General features: G+C 43.7%; 1 protein-coding gene across 1 annotated transcript in view; it reads left to right on the top strand.

Annotated features, from left to right (window-relative positions):
- The first annotated feature begins 7,292 nt into the window (after positions 1-7,292).
- Positions 7,293-18,298, top strand: part of LOC147418978 (uncharacterized) — a 39,859-nt gene continuing 28,853 nt past the window's right edge. The window contains exon 1 of the mRNA XM_086505363.1: positions 7,293-8,539. Within this exon, the coding sequence (XP_086361489.1) occupies positions 7,661-8,539 (879 nt within the window). The 5' untranslated portion in view covers positions 7,293-7,660. The remainder of the gene's footprint in view (positions 8,540-18,298) is intronic.

Below are 18,298 nucleotides of genomic sequence, written 5' to 3'. Positions count from 1 at the left end.
AGACCAAACATCCAAAAACTTTGGAAGAAGCCATCGATCATGCCCAAAGATATGATGATGACCAAGAGAGGAAGGGAAATGTTCCCTACTCTAAGAATACTTTTGCTAAGAGCAATGTGGCTAATAGCCAATGGGGAGGTAGATCTCCCACACGTTCCAAGAGGAATAAGACACAATCTACCTCTTCACGTCCACAAGAGGCTAAGAAGCTTAAGCAATCACGAGATACTCCACGTGGATCTCTCAACACTATTGATTTTGAGCGTGCAAAGAAACACAATTTGTGTTTCAGATGTCTTTTGGATCAACATGACACAAAGGATTGTCCTCTTTTGCAAGGCAAAGAAAAGGCCATGCACACGGTGCAACGCCTCACATTAGGTTCATCTCCTAAATATTGTGTTGTAGAGGTTCTTCATATGGAAGAAAAGCACAAGTGTTGTGTGCCTGCTTCAATGTGGCAGCCCACCTTTGGCCCCCATGAGTTGATTCGCATGCATGGCACTATTAAGCTAATCAAGAAATTGAAGCTTACACAGACTCTTTGCTCCCACAAGTATGTGGTAGAATAGAGGTCTAGAAATGATAAAGAAGTATGGGACACGGTAGTTCAAGGGATTGAGCTTATTGTTCAAGATCATACGATGACACTTGACTTTCAAGTTATGAACATTGACCATGCTGATGTAGTTTTAGGACGGGAGTGATTGCATAGTTTATGAAACACATTGCACACTAGTTATGAACAAAACTCCTTATCCTTTATGGCCAATGGTAAACATGTGCTTTTGCTTGGTGAAAAAACTATATCATATGCACCTCTTATATGTATAGCCGAGCTTTCTATTTTACAGAAAGCAGATTTAATAGATGAAGTCTTTTTGTGTTACTGCTTGTCTCCAAGTCTTGTGAATTCTCAAGAGCAAAGTGCTGTGAATTCTAGTTATGGTATGCAAAGTGCAATGAATTTTAATGATAAGCAAAGTGTTAACAATTCTAAAGAGTAAAGTGCTCTCAATTTTAATTCTATTGAGTAACGTGCAATTGTTGTAAAACAAACATTATAGGCATTACAAGATTCTTCATCCTAGCATAACTCTAGTTTACTTTCTCCTTTTGCATGACAAAAGCTAACTCACTTACTCACGGAGTATAGTAATGTATTCTCAAGTGATTTACCACCGGGTTTAACCCCTACACGTGATGTACAACATTGCATAGATGTCCTGCTGGGCACTAAACCGGTGAGTAAACCACTTTATTGTATGAGTGCTAGTGAGGCCAAGGAGGTTGAGAGTTAGTTGGCTGACTACCTCGCCCATGGTTTCATTAGACCTAGCACTTCATCTTGGGCATCACCGATTCTATTGGTAAAAAAGAAAGATGGTACTATGCACATGTGTGTAGATTATCACGCATTAAACGCCATAACCATCAAGAACAAGTATCCTCTGCCTCCAGTGGATGAGTTGTTTGATCAACTCCATGGGTCAAGATACTATACAAAGATAGATTTTCGTTTAGGATACCACTAGGTGCGTATCCTTTTGAAAGATATCTCTAAAGCTGCCTTTAGGACGTGGTTCGGGCATTTTGAATTTTTAATTATGCCTTTTGGTTTAACCAATGCTCCAACTACATTTATGACACTCATGGATAGTGTCTTACATCCCTATTTGTTGTGGTTTTCCTTGATGACATTCTCATTTACAGTAAGACTGAAGATGAACACATAGAATACTTACGATTAGTGTTCGAACAGCTACAAACTCACGCTTTGTATGATAAGCAAAGCAAGTACGATTTCTTTAAAACAGAGATACATTACCTCGGTCATGTGATCTCTTATTTTGGCATCAAGATGGACACTGACAAGGTCGCTGCCATTCTTCGATGGCCACATCCCAACACGATTGAGGAGCTTCAAATCTTCTTAGGCATGGCTGGATTTTATCGACAATATATCTGTGATTATGCCAAAATCGTTGTTCCTATGGTGGATCAACTTAAAGCAAAAGGTAAGACCTTCTCTTGGGAAGAAGCCCAACAACGCAGTTTTGAACAACTCAAGGTTATTGTAGCCACTGCTCCCATCCTAGCAATTGTTGACCCACTTAAGCTGTTTGTGGTAGAGACTGATGCTAGTGATAAAGCAATTGGTGCGGTACTTCTCCAGGAGGGCATACCTAAGAGAGAGCTCTATACCATAATTCACGCTTTATGAAAGTGGCGATGCTATTTATATGGTGCCGAGTTTGAATAAATTTTCGATCATGAGAGTATAAAATAGTTTACTACTGAAACGGACTTGAAGGGTCGTAAAGCTAGATGGGCAGAGATCCTTCAAAACTATGATTGTAAGCTACAATATCGCACGGGGCGATATAATGTAGTAGCGGATGCAGTAAGTTGGATGCCGCATATTAATTCACTCGCTTTCACGGAAATAAAGAGTGAATTTTTGGACTCATTACATGGCAAGTGTGCACAAGATCAATCATGTGCTAAAGTGTCGAGTGCAATTTTAAGAAGGGATCCCTCACACTCACATATCTCTGCACAGACAAATCAACATGTTTTTGCATCCGTAGATAAAAACTCCAACACACAGAGCTCCACCCCTACTCAGGAAGAGCTTAGGCGATGGAAGAATTTTTCCATTGATGATGGCTACTTACTGCACAAGGGTAGAGTATGTGTGCCAAAAGACTCAGACACTAGGCGCCAAATATTATTTGAGTATCACGATAGTCCAAGTGCTGGTCATCCAAGTATTCGTAAGACGTATGCCTTAGTTCGACGACAATTTTATTGGCCAGGCTTACATAATGATGTTTAAGAGTAGGTACTAAACTGCCAACAATGCCAAGTTAATAAGACATAGCACCTCAAGGTAGGTGGCCTTTTACATCCTTTAGAGATTCCACAAGGTAAGTAGGAGAGTATCTCTATGGATTTTGTAGGAGGACTACCTACTACAAAATGTGGTCGGAATTAGCAGGGCTATTTGTAGAGCATATATAGAGACTCTACGGTCTTCCAACTAGTATCATTAGTGACAGAGGTCGAAAGTTCGATAATCACTTCTAGAGAGCTGTGTTTCAAAAGTTGGAAACTACACTTAATCTTAGTACGGCTGATCATCTAGAAACATATGGTCAAACCGAAAGAGTTAATCAAGTGCTAGAGGATATGCTACGAGCAAACGTTAGCAAGAAACAAACCAATTGGGAAGACTACTTCCCTATATTGGAATTTGCTTATAATAGTTCAAAGCATGTGACTACAGGGTTTAGTCCATTTCTGCTTTTATATGGTTTTCAACCTAGATCACCCGTTACGGTGGGGTTGGCTAAGGAGAAGATACAATAAGCGAAGGATTTTCTCCAAGACCATTTTGATATGCTTCGAGTTGCTCGACAGAATGTTAAGCAATCTCAAGATTGATATAAGAAGTACGCAGATGAGTAACGTCGTCTTACCACTTTTGAAGAAGGAGACAAGGTTTTTCCTCAAGGTTCCGGAGCATTCAAAAAGTCTGAAGACATGAAAAGTTGCTAAACTTTCACCACGCTATTGTGGATTGTTTACCATTCTCAAACGTATAGGTCAAGTGGCCTATAAGTTAGCTCTTCCCTAGCACTCACGAGTTCATCCTGATTTTTATGTTAGCCGTTTACGAAAACAGCTAGGACAAAATGATAATGTCATTGACGTAGGTGTATTAGTTGACCTTATCGAACCGTCAAGCATCCCTCATGAACCCGAAAAGATTTTGGATTCTCATGAGCTTCGCACCAGACATCATGCCAGATGACATGTGTTGGTAAAATGGCTAGATAGACCTGAAGAAGGTTCTACATGGGAGAATGTCTCCGCACTTAAGAAACGTTTTTCTACGTTCATTTTTGAGGACGAAAATGATTCTCCAAGGGGGTGGGGGGGGGGGTAATGTAAGGACATGGGTCCTATGGGCAAGGCCATCGGCACGACCGAACAATGTATATGCTAGGGGGAGGCTGTAAGATAGCATCGTTTGGGTGGAGACTGGCATACCCATTACTCTCGTCCTTTCACCTACTCCTGCAAGCTCTCGCCATCCCCATATTCATAGCGCAAGCCATGGCTACCCTGGCTATCACTCTTACACCTCCTCCTTGATGTGGCAATCAAAAGCCCAATAATGCACAAACACACTTGTATACAACATCCTTCCTATTCAATGTTGTAGCTTCAACAACTTGTGCAAGTGCATTTAGATAGTGGGCCGCGATAGGACATAGCAAGCGATGTGCAAGAAACACAAAGATGCAATATTGAGGGCATATTGAAGTGCCACATCTACTACAGCCACTTCTAAGTGTAAGTTCTTCTAGCCAATGCTCTTAAAGTTTTTTAGCATACTCTCTTTCAAAAGTGGAAGCCCACACTAGAGACTAGGAGTCCCCCACACTAACATAAAGGAGGGTGTGCCTTTTCATGATAATATAACTAAGAGAGAATAGCACCCCCCCCCCCCCCCCCCCCCCCCCCAAAACATTCGTCTGTAACGATCGTATGTGCAATATGTCTGAGTATAAACACTCGTAGTGTAGAACGTCAATGGATGCGACTTCACACTCATACATGGATAGAATAGTTTCTAGAGTGATATACATTGTTTTATGTTGTCTATGTTTGCAGGGAGGTATACCACTTGGTGTGCGACATTTTTAATCCTCTCCTATTCTTCTAATGTAATAGCAGAGGATTAACACTACTTGCTACTTTCAATTCTTAATATGGAATCTCCACAAGATACTCCACCCACTCTCCATTTCAAAGGCTACACAAAATCACTCATAATTTCAATTTTCATTATTTGAACTCATCATGTTCAATCAACGAGGGTCAAGCTAAACCACTAGGCTATAAGCCTATGGTGGCCTTAAGCATTAAGAACAAGGTGAGGGATCACGAGGGCCTGCCAATGGAAGTACACGAACTGCACATCATGCACTAACTCTGTAGAAGCTTAGTTCATCACGGCTGTCAACTTAATCGCGTGACTCAGCTCTCTCTCTCTCTCTCTCTCTCTCTCTCTCTCTCTCTCTCTCTCTCTCTCTCTCTCTCGTCACAATCACAGCTGTCCGAAAGTACTACTGCATCTCGGCTTCATCTCCCTGAGGCGCCTCGCACGTGCAGTATTCTCTCTCGGGGCGCCAACTGGAGCAGCTAGAGCACGCATCAAAACCTCTGCGCGGCGGCCACCCCTTCTGCTTTTAATCGACTGTTAGTCCCAAGCAGGTTGTCTCCTGCGTGCAAGGCAAGCCCTCACATCCAGACACAAGCAGCTGTCACTCGCTCGTAGTACTTTGGTACTCTCACTCCAGTCACGTAGTACTCTGGAGTCACGGCGTCCCGAATCCTCTCTCCTGAGTCCTCAGTGAATCCAGCTTGGATATTCAATGCTTCATTTGGCTTGACAGTGAGGACCTTGGGACTCCTTGCACAACACGGCATGCCATCGTTTCTGCGGTGTGGGACTCCACAGTACGTCTTCTACGACTATCTGCCCAACTTCTTGCAAAAGCTCTCCACGTGGATGACATCTGTGAAAGAACGCCCAATCGAGCCCAATACTAAGGCCTCTCTTGAGCAGGCCAAAAAGAAGACTAATGTGCCCCCCACGCGCGCTCTCCTCTTTTCTTTTCCTTCACCCTTCCCTTTTACTTTCTTCCCTCTCTCAAAAAACGTTTTTACCTTGTAATTTGATATCAAAGGAGAACTTTCATTCCAACTTAAACTCCCTTTTCCTTTTCTAGTGCCCAAGGGATCTCTTTAGATTCCATCTAATGAAAACGTTGGTACTACCCAGCTCTACTTTCAATTCTTTATATGAAATCTATGGAGATGCCCTTCGCGTCCCAACCTTTCTCAAAAAAACATCAAGCAAGTGCTCTCCCCCTTTCCCCCCACCTTACGCGCTTGTTGCCCTGCCTCCATCCTCAGCATGCATTTGCGCTCAGACAGAGTTGCCCTATCCGTTTGTGCCCTCCCTCACAATGCCGACACAACAACAACACCTTCCCCTAATGCATTGTATAGAAGAGAGATAAAATCTCTCTCTCTCTCTCTCTCTCCAACCTGTGAGGCCCACATGCGAGGGGATGTGTTGTCCCAGCCCCACCTCCGGTGGCTTGCGTGCACACCATCGCTCCCATGCCACTATTGCTTTTGCTTTGACCTCCATTGTTGGATCTCTCTCTCTCTCTCTCTCTCTCTCTCTCTCTCTCTCAGCACAATATCATCCGACTCTCTACCGTTTCTATGTATATCTCCCGCCAATAGAGAGAGTTGTCGTGTCTGGACCAGGAACATTTAGGGAGGGAGAGAGAAAGAGAGATTTGTGCCGTCTCTCAATTCTTGGTCCCGAGTGCCGACCTGCATATCTGCACGGCCTAACAACCACGTGGAACCTCTATGTTGGTTGGCTCGCTCACCTGACACCACTTGTTGACCAACTGTCTAATACATTTTTTTTATTTTCATTTGAAGGAAATACACAAAAACCCCCTTTCTCTTGCTGGTGCTTACCTAATCTTTTGTTTCCTAAAAGAATCCATCGAGATTCCCTCTCTCAAGTAGTTAAATAAAAAGAACCTTTTGACCTTTTAAGTTAAGGAGAACTTTCATTCCATCTCAAACTCTCTTTTCCTTTTATAGTGTCCAAGGGATCTCTTTAGATTCCATCTAATTCAAACGTTGGCACTACCTATATCGGGAAGAATTTGTGCTCTTGCCTCTCCTTTCTTTCAAGTACACACTTTTCCTTTTAACATGTGCAAATCTTATGATAATGCTTTCTTAATGTCCAACACAATATCTACACATGCAAACACTTGCTAATTAATGCTTGCAACTTCAGATCCTTCATTGTAGTGTCATTGAGGGAAATGTACACACACATAGCTAGCCACAACCACAACCACAACCACAGACACAAATACTTAGAGTTGATTGTTTCTAATCTCTCTCTCCCCAATAAAGCTTTTGATTCTCAATAGCGCTTCTCGTGCACATCTAATTTGAGCAACAAAGAAGGAGAGACTTGTATGGTCAACTCACTCTTTGCGTGAGGCTATGAGCAAATGATCTATACTATAGATAGAGGGGGGAGGGATTTCGACAACCCCTGCCACGTGCCTAACTCTCCTAAGTCTGGCTATATATATATATATATATATATATGAGAGAGAGAGAGAGAGGGAGGGAGGCAAGAATCTCCACGTGAAGATCACACTTTTGCACTAGACAACGGCTACGGTCCAGCAAGAGTATTGCAATCCAACGATTCAGATCGAGGACGTAAATTCAGATCCAGGTGACCAGGTCCCCCTTGCCACCAAGCAAGACCTTACGACGACCAAAGGGTCGTGTGGGCGCAGGTTGCGATCAAGACCTTGATAGCCCCATGCCCATTCAGCCAGCTCAACAAAGGACAACTGCTAGCGAGAGTAGCATTAGCACCTTCTCTTATCAAGCGATCCTTCCCCCTTTGCGCTTTGCGGATTTGCGTCCATCTTTTTGATCTTCAACCGAATCTTCCTCCACTCACAGAGATGTAGAGGTTCCTCATTTCAAGAATTAAGGCAATGAGAGGTCTGCTCTATTCAGGACTATGCGACTCTACCCAGTTGAGCGCTCTTTGAGCAGGAGCAAAAGCAGGAGATGGCGACAGATCAGAAAGAGCTCAATCTACCTCATAATAGCCGTTCTTGCTCTGTTCACATGGGCTTGGGTATCCTTGGTATTTGCGCCAAACAATTCGTGCTATCATCCACATCAAACATTCCAAAGCAGCTCTACCATTTTTCCATGGGACCTCATGGAGTTGAATGAACAAATGAACACCACACTTACAGCTGAGACATGGCATGGGCACAGTTTGAATGCAACACATGATCTATCAATGAATCAAATCCAGTTTGGAATTGCAGGGGCTGCTAAGTTATGGCCTCGACGCAAGGAGTATGTAAAGCTATGGTGGAGGCCAAGAGAAATGCGAGGGTTTGTATGGTTAGAAGATAGTGTTGAAGAGGACCCTGGAGAAGGGCTTCCCATTGTCAAGGTATCTGAAGATATCAGCCGTTTCAGCTACACTAATCCAACAGGTCATCCCTCTGGTATTCGCATAGCAAGGATAATAAAAGAAGCATTTGATCAGGGGTTACCTGATGTAAAGTGGTTTGTAATGGGTGATGATGATACTGTGTTTGCGGTAGAAAACCTTTTGCAGTTGTTAAGAAAGTATGATTCAAGTCAGCTATATTACATTGGGAACCCATCCGAAAGTCATTCATCAAACACCTATTTCAGCCATGGCATGTCATTCGGGGGGGGTGGGATCGCAATCAGCCACTCATTGGCAAAAATGCTTTCAGGCATGCTGGATGATTGCATTGAAAGGTACCCTTTTCTGTTTGGGAGTGATGATCGACTCCATGCTTGCATTACTGAGCTGGGGATACCTCTTACCAAGGAGCCTGGGTTTCATCAAGTAAGTTTACATTCTGTAAGAGAGAAGAAAATTCTCTTTGTCCGTACTTTGCCATATTAAGGTGGGCTTTTTTTCCAAAGTTGTTTGGGTCCATCGTAGTTGCTTGTGTTTATACGAATTTTATCTTTTTAAGTCACCTTCATGCTATGTCAATATGTTCTTTGCATCAGCGTATCACTCTAGGAGGTATTGCGTATGGATATGGACAAACATGATAGTACAACTATCTTTGAAGACCTTAATGTGTAGGAATCTCTTCAGGTATGGAAGGGGGAAAGTTGGCATTCTAAAACAAAAAAACTTGTTTTGACTTCACGGAAAGGAAAGCTCACTTAGGATATGTCCTTCTTTGACTGATCAAGTCCATGCAAAGTCATGATAGTATATTCTCTGCAGACAGATGTGTGATTGGGATCAGTCTTAAAACATAGCAAGCAAGCCTTGCGAGAAGAGATCTCTGTAACCAAATATCATTGCCAAAAGAAAGCACCCTGCAACCCCCATAGTGTGGCGCAAATTATGGATGAAAAAACAGCTTCCCAAGGGTGAAAAATGCAGCCGAATAGTTTGCTCAGGATAGAGTTGAAAAAATGCAGACTTTCCCCTTCTCTCTGGGTTGAAAATGCAGGTACCAGAGGCTTTTGGAGTTTGAAACACAAGCGTACCACCTCTCTGGATCAGAAAAATGTTGATGCAAGGTGGTTGCCAGGGATAGGAAAGACAACCTCAGAGTGCGTCTGTTGTGAGGAAAAGGCAGAGGACACATACACTCTCACCACACCTTAGAAATGCAAATACAAGCCGTCCACTCTGTGATGCCACAAGAGCTCTTGCAATCGCTGCCGAGAATGGGCTTTAGCCTACAAACCTACCCTTAGGACATTCACATGACATGAAATTACATGACATGATATGAGATGGTCATTTGGTACATGATTGACTTCCCAAATCAGCCCCTACAATCTGAGGTCGACTCCTCTTCCTAGGGATGCCCCTAAGCAAGAAGAAAAGCGTCTGGAAGGTGAACATAATGCTCTAAAACCCTCCCTCAACAGGGGCGCTCAATCTTGTCGTGCACTATCAAGATAAGGTGGTATGGCTCCAATACTGCATCCATAAGCACCTTCTAGCCCTGGTAATTGGTGGCATCCAGCTTTTGATCCTGTGGAAATATCGACAACACCGGAATCTTCCTCTTGAGTAATTCCTATTGTTATTCGCAAAGGCTCCAAAGCATCATCCACCATGTCTTCATAGACTTTTTCTACAACATCTCCATCATGAGAACTCTATGCAAACATTCTTCTTCTTTGGTGCCATCGTCAAGATACGTCAAGGTCTCAAAGCAATCCTCCATAAACGGGTACAAACTGGGTATCAAGGCTGCAAGCAACCTCCTGTTGAAAGGGATCTCCAATCTCCTCAGCAAGGGTAGGTACACCTCTTCATAACATAGTTCAAATCTCGTCCAACTTTCATGTTGAAAATCTTCAACACTTCTCGTCAAAAATAGGCTGAAAAACGTTGGTACACAAGGGTTCATCACGAGTGACAAAAACGCAGAAAACACCAATCAGCCCCCTTTGGATGCAAAAATGTTGGGATTGGAGATGTTTCGGTGACAAAAACGTAGTCAGATCTTGTCTATGAAAAAACGCAACCTATATCAACCCTCTCGCACCCTGGATCGTCTAGGCGTCGTCAAGCCTAGGCTCTGATACCATGCCAAAGTGTAGCGGCAGACGTGGTGACAAGGGAAACTCGCGGGAGAGAGGGAGAAGAGAAGGCCCTGCACAACACAATTCACCCCCCCCCCCCCCCCCCCCCCCCCCCCCCGCCTTCCCCCTCCAAGGAAGTAATAAAATTGCCCGACCCACATCTCACAAGTTTGTGACGTGGCATGACCAACCTGAAGGATTGATCGAGAGGACAAGGGGTTAGAGTTAAAAAACTCTTAACCCAGAAGAACCTGAAGATGTGGCCATGGTAGGCTGTACGTACATCCACAATTCACGATAGATGCTTTTAAGTTGCTTGTGGCGCATGCTTTTGGGAGCAAAAGCTTTTGGGTTTGGATGCTTTTGGAAGAGAGCTTTTGGGGCTATGCTTTTGGGCATCCCTTGTACTATTTATAAGTGTTCGGAGGGCGAGTCTTTGGAGAGCATATGCACGTAGAGTCTTAGAGAGAACTGGACCCTTAGGGAGTTGTACCTTTGCGAATCAATAATAAAGAAATACGGGTGCATCTAGGGATGGAACTCCAACGTTTTGTGTCGAATCTCCTTCTCTCTCTCTCTCTCTCTCTCTCTCTATATATATATATATATATATATATATATATATATATATATATATATATAGATATTCAAGTTCAATTATTTGCAGTTTTTGTTAATGTGTTGCTTTTGATTTCTCGCTTGGAGTGCCCAAGCCTGCAACAGTGCTATCAGAGCTTTGACGATTCTTCTTTATGAAGAATCCGATCCTTTTTGCAGCACACATGGGTTCTCGTAGAGAATCAAACAAAGAGGACACCCCTCCGACGGTTATTCTGCGGTAGGATAAAGAAAAGCTAAATCCCAATAGGGAGTAGAGGAAACCAACAAAGATTTTGGCAAATTTTTAGAGGAGCTCGGAGCAAATTTTGGGTTGGGAATCTCGATAGAACGGAGTACAAATGTCAACTACAGGTTGACAAGTGCATGAAAAGATCGATCAAATACCGAAATATGTGAGTCACTTGAAGAAGTATCCGCTTGACAAGGTTCACTCTGGATGGCAAGAGGTCGTCCATTTTCTTGTCAAGTCGGTAATGAAACAAAAAGCAAAGCCGAGTGCAAAAAAGAAAAAACCATACTCGCAGACAGAGTTTGATGAAGAAGCTCTTGAAAATACGACAAACCAGTTGATGAAAAGCTTATAGCACTCTCAAAAGAAGAGCAAATCAGCAATTTTCCCAGTTATTTGGGCCGGAAAATCGACTTTCGAGGTGGCTAGCAGATTCAAGAAGTGCAACGGAAATGAAATGGTGAAGATCTAGTTTTACACTTCCACAAATCCTTTTCTTTCTTTCCTTGCGTTGGTGATTTCTTTCAACTCGAATGACGGTTCCTTTTACCTTTCCCTAGAGACGGAATGAGAGAATGCAATAGAGATGTGTAGAGGGAGAGAGAAAGAGAGAGAGAAGGAGAGCGACACCCGATGGGGTCCTAACCAACCCTCTCAAGGGCCCCCCACACTGTGGCCGATGTGTTGTTCACTTTAGATTGCGTAAATGGAATGTACACACAATGCAATACCTCAAGTGTAGACTCTACTGACTCGAGCTAGGTCCAACGATAATTTGGCCAAGGGCACCTTTTGGATCTCGATGCAAAGGAGATGGGGGAAGAGAACCTCGCAGATTCTCTTGTGTTTTGATCTGTACCTTGAGGCTTTTGGATTATTAGCATTGTCTATTCCAAAACTACTGATGAATCAACAATTGAATCTGGTGCGGTACGATTGAATAAGAGGGGAGCCGCTCCACTCCTTCGTCACAAATTGCCTAGATTGAATAAAGTCATTAATTTCTCCTTGAGATTTTAGGGTTACTGACAGGCTGACAGTATTACTCGGAATGACTTTATGAAAAGATGTACATTGAATTGGAAATTTCCTAGAATGAACATGCTCTTCATGTGTGTATTGTTAAGAGTATGTGTTGGAAAGAAAAATTATTTGCAACATTCTATGTGATGAATGATTTGAACCTAGTGCATCTAGCTTTGGCAGTAGTCGAAGTTGTCTGAGGAGTACAAGATGGTGGCCAAGGCAGTACGCTTGCAAATCACGAAGGAAAAGCCAGATTTTGACTATCTAAGCTACGTTCTCATTAAAGTGGAAGCCATCTTAGTCTCGAAGGGCAAAGTTTAAGTCTCGGTCCGACATCTGGATATGTTTGGGTTCAGGTTCTAATGTTCGTTGAGTTTCTTCCACCAAACCCCTCAGTTGTTGGACTCGTTCAATTTTTACTGTTGGGTTTGGATAGGTTCCAATCTTTCTCTTGCAATCCTCATTTTTCGTCTCTCGTGGCTTATCTTGGGGGTTCGCAACTGGGTGGTTTAACTTTGAATACTCTTTTGGTGCTCGTCGTAATTCCCTCTTGTGATCCTCCTCACCAGCCTCATTGGGAATGTGCTCAGCATGATCATCCTCCGAGCTGTCAGAGGCTGCATCTTGTGGCCTCACGTATGCTGCTTCAGTAAAGCACCTCCGAACGCGTCTATTAGATTGCAAAATTGCTGCCTGTTGGCCAGTGTCAGAGTCCAACGAGTTGTAATTGGCAACAACTCGATCTATAATAGATGGGTCTCCAAATTTGCGAATGTGTTGCAAATAAATGTGTCTTGTTCGTCGCACAATATGTTTGCATTGATTACAAGGACATAAGATTCTTGTTGAGAGATAGGCATTTTGATTGGACGGCCCCTCATTGTCGTCAATCACTACTCATAATGAATGAAACCCTTCCGTAAGTAAAAGGAACCTTGAGCACAGTTCGGAGCACTATCTTGAGCAAAGTTCAACATTAACTTCCGCTGCATCTTACAATCCTTTGAGAACATCTACAAGTTTGCCAATGATTATAATAGTACCTTGGCAATTTTTGGAGGCAGCCTAACGATGGGGGATACCTCAAACCGTGTCACCTCTTTGTCAAAGTTTAAGCGCTTCGCGCAACCTGCAGCTTCAAGTCAGCACTCAACACCTTTGCAGAAGAAAATCAAGGAATTTGACAACAAGACCTTTCGGACGGAGGACTAGAAGAAGAATTGATTCTATGATTGCTATCAAACCGGATTGTCCGAAGCAAAAGGTGAATCCACCCATCTCTGCAACGCCAAAGACTGACCACCATTCATTGAATATCTTTGTGATCAGCCTGACCTTCGAGGTCGCAAGGCTTCTGTTTGTTGCAGTTTTTGTTTGTGTGTTGCTATTGAATTCTTGCTTGGGTTTCCAAGCCTGTTATAGAGAGAGCCAAAACTCAAGGCTACACATGGCTAGGAATATCGCAACATGAGAAAGCTACCTCACTTCGGCCGAGCATAGCCACAAAAATAGTCCTCACTGCCTATCACATGTCCCTAAAAGACATTGGGACGGACTGGACCACTCTAGAGAGATACCAAACATGTAGAAGGTGAACATAATGCTCTAATAGAGTAGTCAACAAAGTGATTACCAGCAACACAACGATGAGCAGACAGAGACAAAGAAAGGCAGGCAGGTAAGGGCAGGTACTGAGACACAAGTAATGAGAGAGAGGATTAACGAGGTAGAGTAACCCCCAGATAGACCTTCTCAGGAGAGGTTACCAGATCAGGATTGAGAGGGTGTTTCAGAGCAGTTGGACAAACAGATAGGGCACGAGGATCAACAATTAAAGGTGGTTCAAAATCAACGTGAGGTGTCCCAGGATAGGCCAAGTCAACAACTCTTTGAAGATTTAGTCGCAGGTGCCTCTTACAACAAGCACTATTGGGGGAGAGCAGGATAGTGAGTCTCCTTAGTCTCCTTAGTTACCTGAGGAGTTTGATTATTTAGCAAGTTTTGCATCACCTGCAAATGTCCTATTATCCATGTCTCTGCTTCCTCATTTCTTTGCGTGTTGTCCATGGAGGTCTCGAGAGACATCTTTGAGGGGTGGGGCCATTATGTGTTCACATGTTTTTCTTGTAGATGTCAGCAGACGCCAAAACTTTTCTTGGTCTAGAGAGTTTACTTTTGATTAAATTTAGACTACAGTCATTACATGAGATCTCTTAGACGAGGGATGCTGCCTAGGATATCCTATAGGAGCATATGATGGTGAAGGCCGGCTATTACATGGATATTAGACAGTTCGCAGATTTGTATGAGTGTCAGATTAATGATGCTTTGGGAAAGTTGGTTTGGTCAGAGAGAAGCTCACCTTGGTACCTTCTCTTGGCTTTTTGGTGGAGGAAAAGTGGGTTCCTCCTTCCTCTCTTACAGTTTGGTTGTGCTGGAGATCTGCATCTTATTTTGGAGTACCGCATCTAGAGATGATGGAATGTGTATAGCGGACATGCAGACTTCACATTGTGAAGTTTTCGTCGAGTTACGACCAATTGATATTGTGCTAATTCTTTCTATCGTTTGTGGTGCGTATGCCCTATCAACTACCTCATTTGTGCTATTTTTTTCAATTTCATGCTTCTTTTAGTGCTAGGCTTCATTATGGCTGAGTCTGCCCTTGATCTTCGGAGTCATGACAGAAACTCAGTACTCTGAACTTTGTGTTGATGTATGCTCATGTGTGTGTGCGTGTGGTGTGTTTTGTGTTGGGGAGCATATGTTAGTACCTAGTTCTACACCCACTATTGGGCACTGATGACGTTAGTGGGGATGTCGTTGTATTTAGTCAATACTATGCATGATGGAGCTGATGGTTATATCATCTTGTGGGTGACTACCATGGGTCTATACCTTGCACTTTCCTTCAAGGGTGAATCTGGGCTTATCCTGGATTCATCTAGGTATATCTAGAGATGATGGAATGTGGATGATTTTGGAGGCAAGGCACAACACTGTTAGAGTTTAGATTCCTCTCTAGTGGTGGCTGCAGTATCTCCCAGGAGCAGATTAGGGAGTGGGCAGTCTTGTGACTTTGCTCGGCCGTATTTGAGATAGACGTACCTGTTCTCGGCGATGCACTCCACGGCATTGCTCACCCAATAGGCTGGCATTAGGCGGGATCCCCGTTCCTAGGGTTTCCCAGGGTCGGAGTCTGGAGTGTTTTGCATTTGTGCGACTGAATATGTATGTCTGGTCACTTTTAGCGAGTTTACATATTTATTAGCATTTTTTAGCCATTTATCAAGATCACGGGGTTTTGCAGTAGGTAGGGCAATTCTGGGAATTGCCTATATATGCAACCCACCCCCTTGTACTTTTGGTATGTTGTTCAGTGTAGAGATCCAACGTTTTGGGCTACAGCCTCTCTCTAGCGTTTTGGTGTGTGCGGCTACAATCTCTCTAGCGTTTTCTCTCCACCATCTCTCTCTCTCTCTCTCTCTCTCTCTCTCTCTCTCTCTCTCTCTCTCTCTCTCTCTGTGCGGCGGTTTCCCCTTGCGATCTCCCTCCCTCTTGCTAGCGCTCCCTATTTCCGCGTATGCACACCCTCTTCGTTGTGATATCGTCTACAGGTAGTTCTTGTGCCCGTACAGTGGGCGGTTCGCGCTAGGAGCTTGAGTATGGGAAGATCCATTGGGATAGATTTGAGATATATTGGTTGCCCGGTGCGAGAGGAGGTTTGCTCGCTGTTGTAGACAAGTTCATCACCCAATTCACCCTTTTCCGCTGTACCTTTGACATGGTTTCAAAGCCACGGCATGCTCTTGAATTGGATCGATGATTTGTGCGAGTATTTGGTGCTGAATTTCCACAATGAAAAGAGACGGTTTGCTGTTTTTCTTGCTATAGTGGGCAGATTTGCAGATTTTCTCTCTTCTACCTTGACCTAGCCTCATCACATGCCCAGATTCTCCAACACCATGGAGAGGAGTGATGATTTTGACACAAATTCAGCTTGTGATGACGAAGTACACAATGAGGGTACGATTGGCGATGGTGATGAACCACCCGTCAACGAGGAGTGCTACTCCGGCATAGGTGATCAACCAATCAAAATACCTACCCTCCCTACCTTTCCCTCAGATTGGCAAGTGAATGGAGACAACTATGCCATTTGGAAAGCAACCATGATGGTGATCTTCGACTCTTACGAGCTTGGAGGCTTTGTTTCAAGCAACTTTCAAAAGCCAAAGGACCTTGCGGGAGCTAAGCTATGGGAGCATGTCAACGCTCGAATCAAATCTTTCATTATCCTCAACAATACACCATCAATTACCAGTCACATACGATTGATGAAATGCGAAGTTGATTTGGGTTCGGCTTTCTTTACTTTGTGATCGAGTTTCTTCAATGAAGCGGATAGCCCTCGAGGTGCAGTTGAGAACCCTTGATGCAAAGAACTCTTCCATGCAGGATCACATCAACAAGATGCAGGAGCTTCAACAAGAGATACTTCATATGGGAAAGCTTATCAGTTCAGAGGAATGGCCATCCAACTTTTGGCTCAATTACCTCCTTGGTATACCCCTTCTATTCTTCATTGATTACAAGTGGCCTACTGAATACTATCTCTTGAGACGAGATTGTTCCAATGGTAATGGACCGTGAAGACAAGAAGAGTGATGCCGAACAGGAAGCCTTGAAGGCAGAACGACATTGCAACAGTTGTGGTGAGAAGGGACATTATTGGAGGAAGTGTCCAAAGCAAGTTGGAGATGCTTCAACTTCTTCGGCGGCAGTGGTGCAGTTAGCAGCCTTTGTTCATTCGGAGATTCTCCCCTCACAAGACTCAACATAGGACGTTGCGTCGACTCTTGCGGTTCGAGATGATCGTGATTGGATTCTAGATAGTGATGCGTCACGGCACATGATACCTTCGAAGGATCTTTTATCCATTATGCGGCAACGTTGTGGTACCATCTTTATTGGCGACAAATCTGAAATTCCTATTCATTAGCGAGGGATCTATGGAGTTGATTCTCGATGGCAGAGGGGGTATGCATACCTCCAAGGTATTGTATGCTCCAAAGCTGGGATTTCATCGTATGTCTGTGCACGAGGTGTGCATGCTTGGCATGGAGGTGATTTTCACAGAGGATGTGATATCTATTTGGAATCGCGAGTCAGGCAAGGAGATCAGAGGGGGTTCAATGGAGAACGGACTCTACAGGCTCCATGCTCTTTCTTCAGCGACATGGATACCTATAGGTGATCTTTGGCATTACAGATTTGGCCATTTGAACAATGAAGCTCTTTGGCTTGCTTTTTGTGAGTATATGCTTACAAGCTTACCAGATGCTGGGAGTAAGTATGGGAAATGCATTACTTGCATTCGTGGGAAGCAACATTAAGAATCTATTGAGAGGCTTGCTACAGGTCGAGCCATTGCCGTTTTGGAGTTGGTCCACACTAACCTTTGTGTACCTATGCAGACCCCTTTCCTCGGCAAGGCTCTCTATTTCATGCTGTTGGTGGATGATTTCAACCGCTTTACTTGGGTATACTTTCTACAACACGCATTTGGCCTCTTCAAGAATTGGCGCTCTCTTGTGGAGAAGGAAAGCAATCAAATGTTGAAGACCATTCGATCGAACAAAGGCGGGGAGTTTACCTCTAGAGATTTCATTCAGTTTTGTGCAGACAATGGCTTGCAAATACCATATCACCTTCAGAGAATGGAGTTGGGGAGCAAAAAAATAGGACAATGGTAGAAATTGTTAGACTTACACTACTCTGTTGCTTCATAGGTCTAGGGCATACTTGTATGACTAGTATGTCTCCGGGCTGGCCACCCATAGTCTAGGTTGCTCTTGGTTCGGCTGCCCGAGTTTGGGGCTGGCCATCCACTTTGTTCGGGCGCCCTCATATATTTTCATATATCACTTTTCTATTGGGTCGTGGGGTTTTTTTATCAGGTCTTGTGTAACAAACTGCTGACGTGTCGACTTACTGAAGAACGGAGCTACTGGCCGAGGGACCTAAACCCTAAGAAGAACAAGCAAGAGAAGAAGTGTCACAAAGTGATGACGTAGTTGTCCGAGTGCAGAAAACCCTAACCCTAATTTTTGCCAAAAACCCTAATTGTTGAAACCCTAATTGCTGAAACCCTAACCCTAAAAC

The sequence above is a fragment of the Adiantum capillus-veneris genome, chromosome 29 (assembly GCF_014529385.1).
Source record: "Adiantum capillus-veneris isolate H3 chromosome 29, ASM1452938v2, whole genome shotgun sequence".
In the NCBI taxonomy this organism is placed as follows: domain Eukaryota; kingdom Viridiplantae; phylum Streptophyta; class Polypodiopsida; order Polypodiales; family Pteridaceae; genus Adiantum; species Adiantum capillus-veneris.
This window is presented reverse-complemented; position numbering and strand designations above follow the sequence as displayed.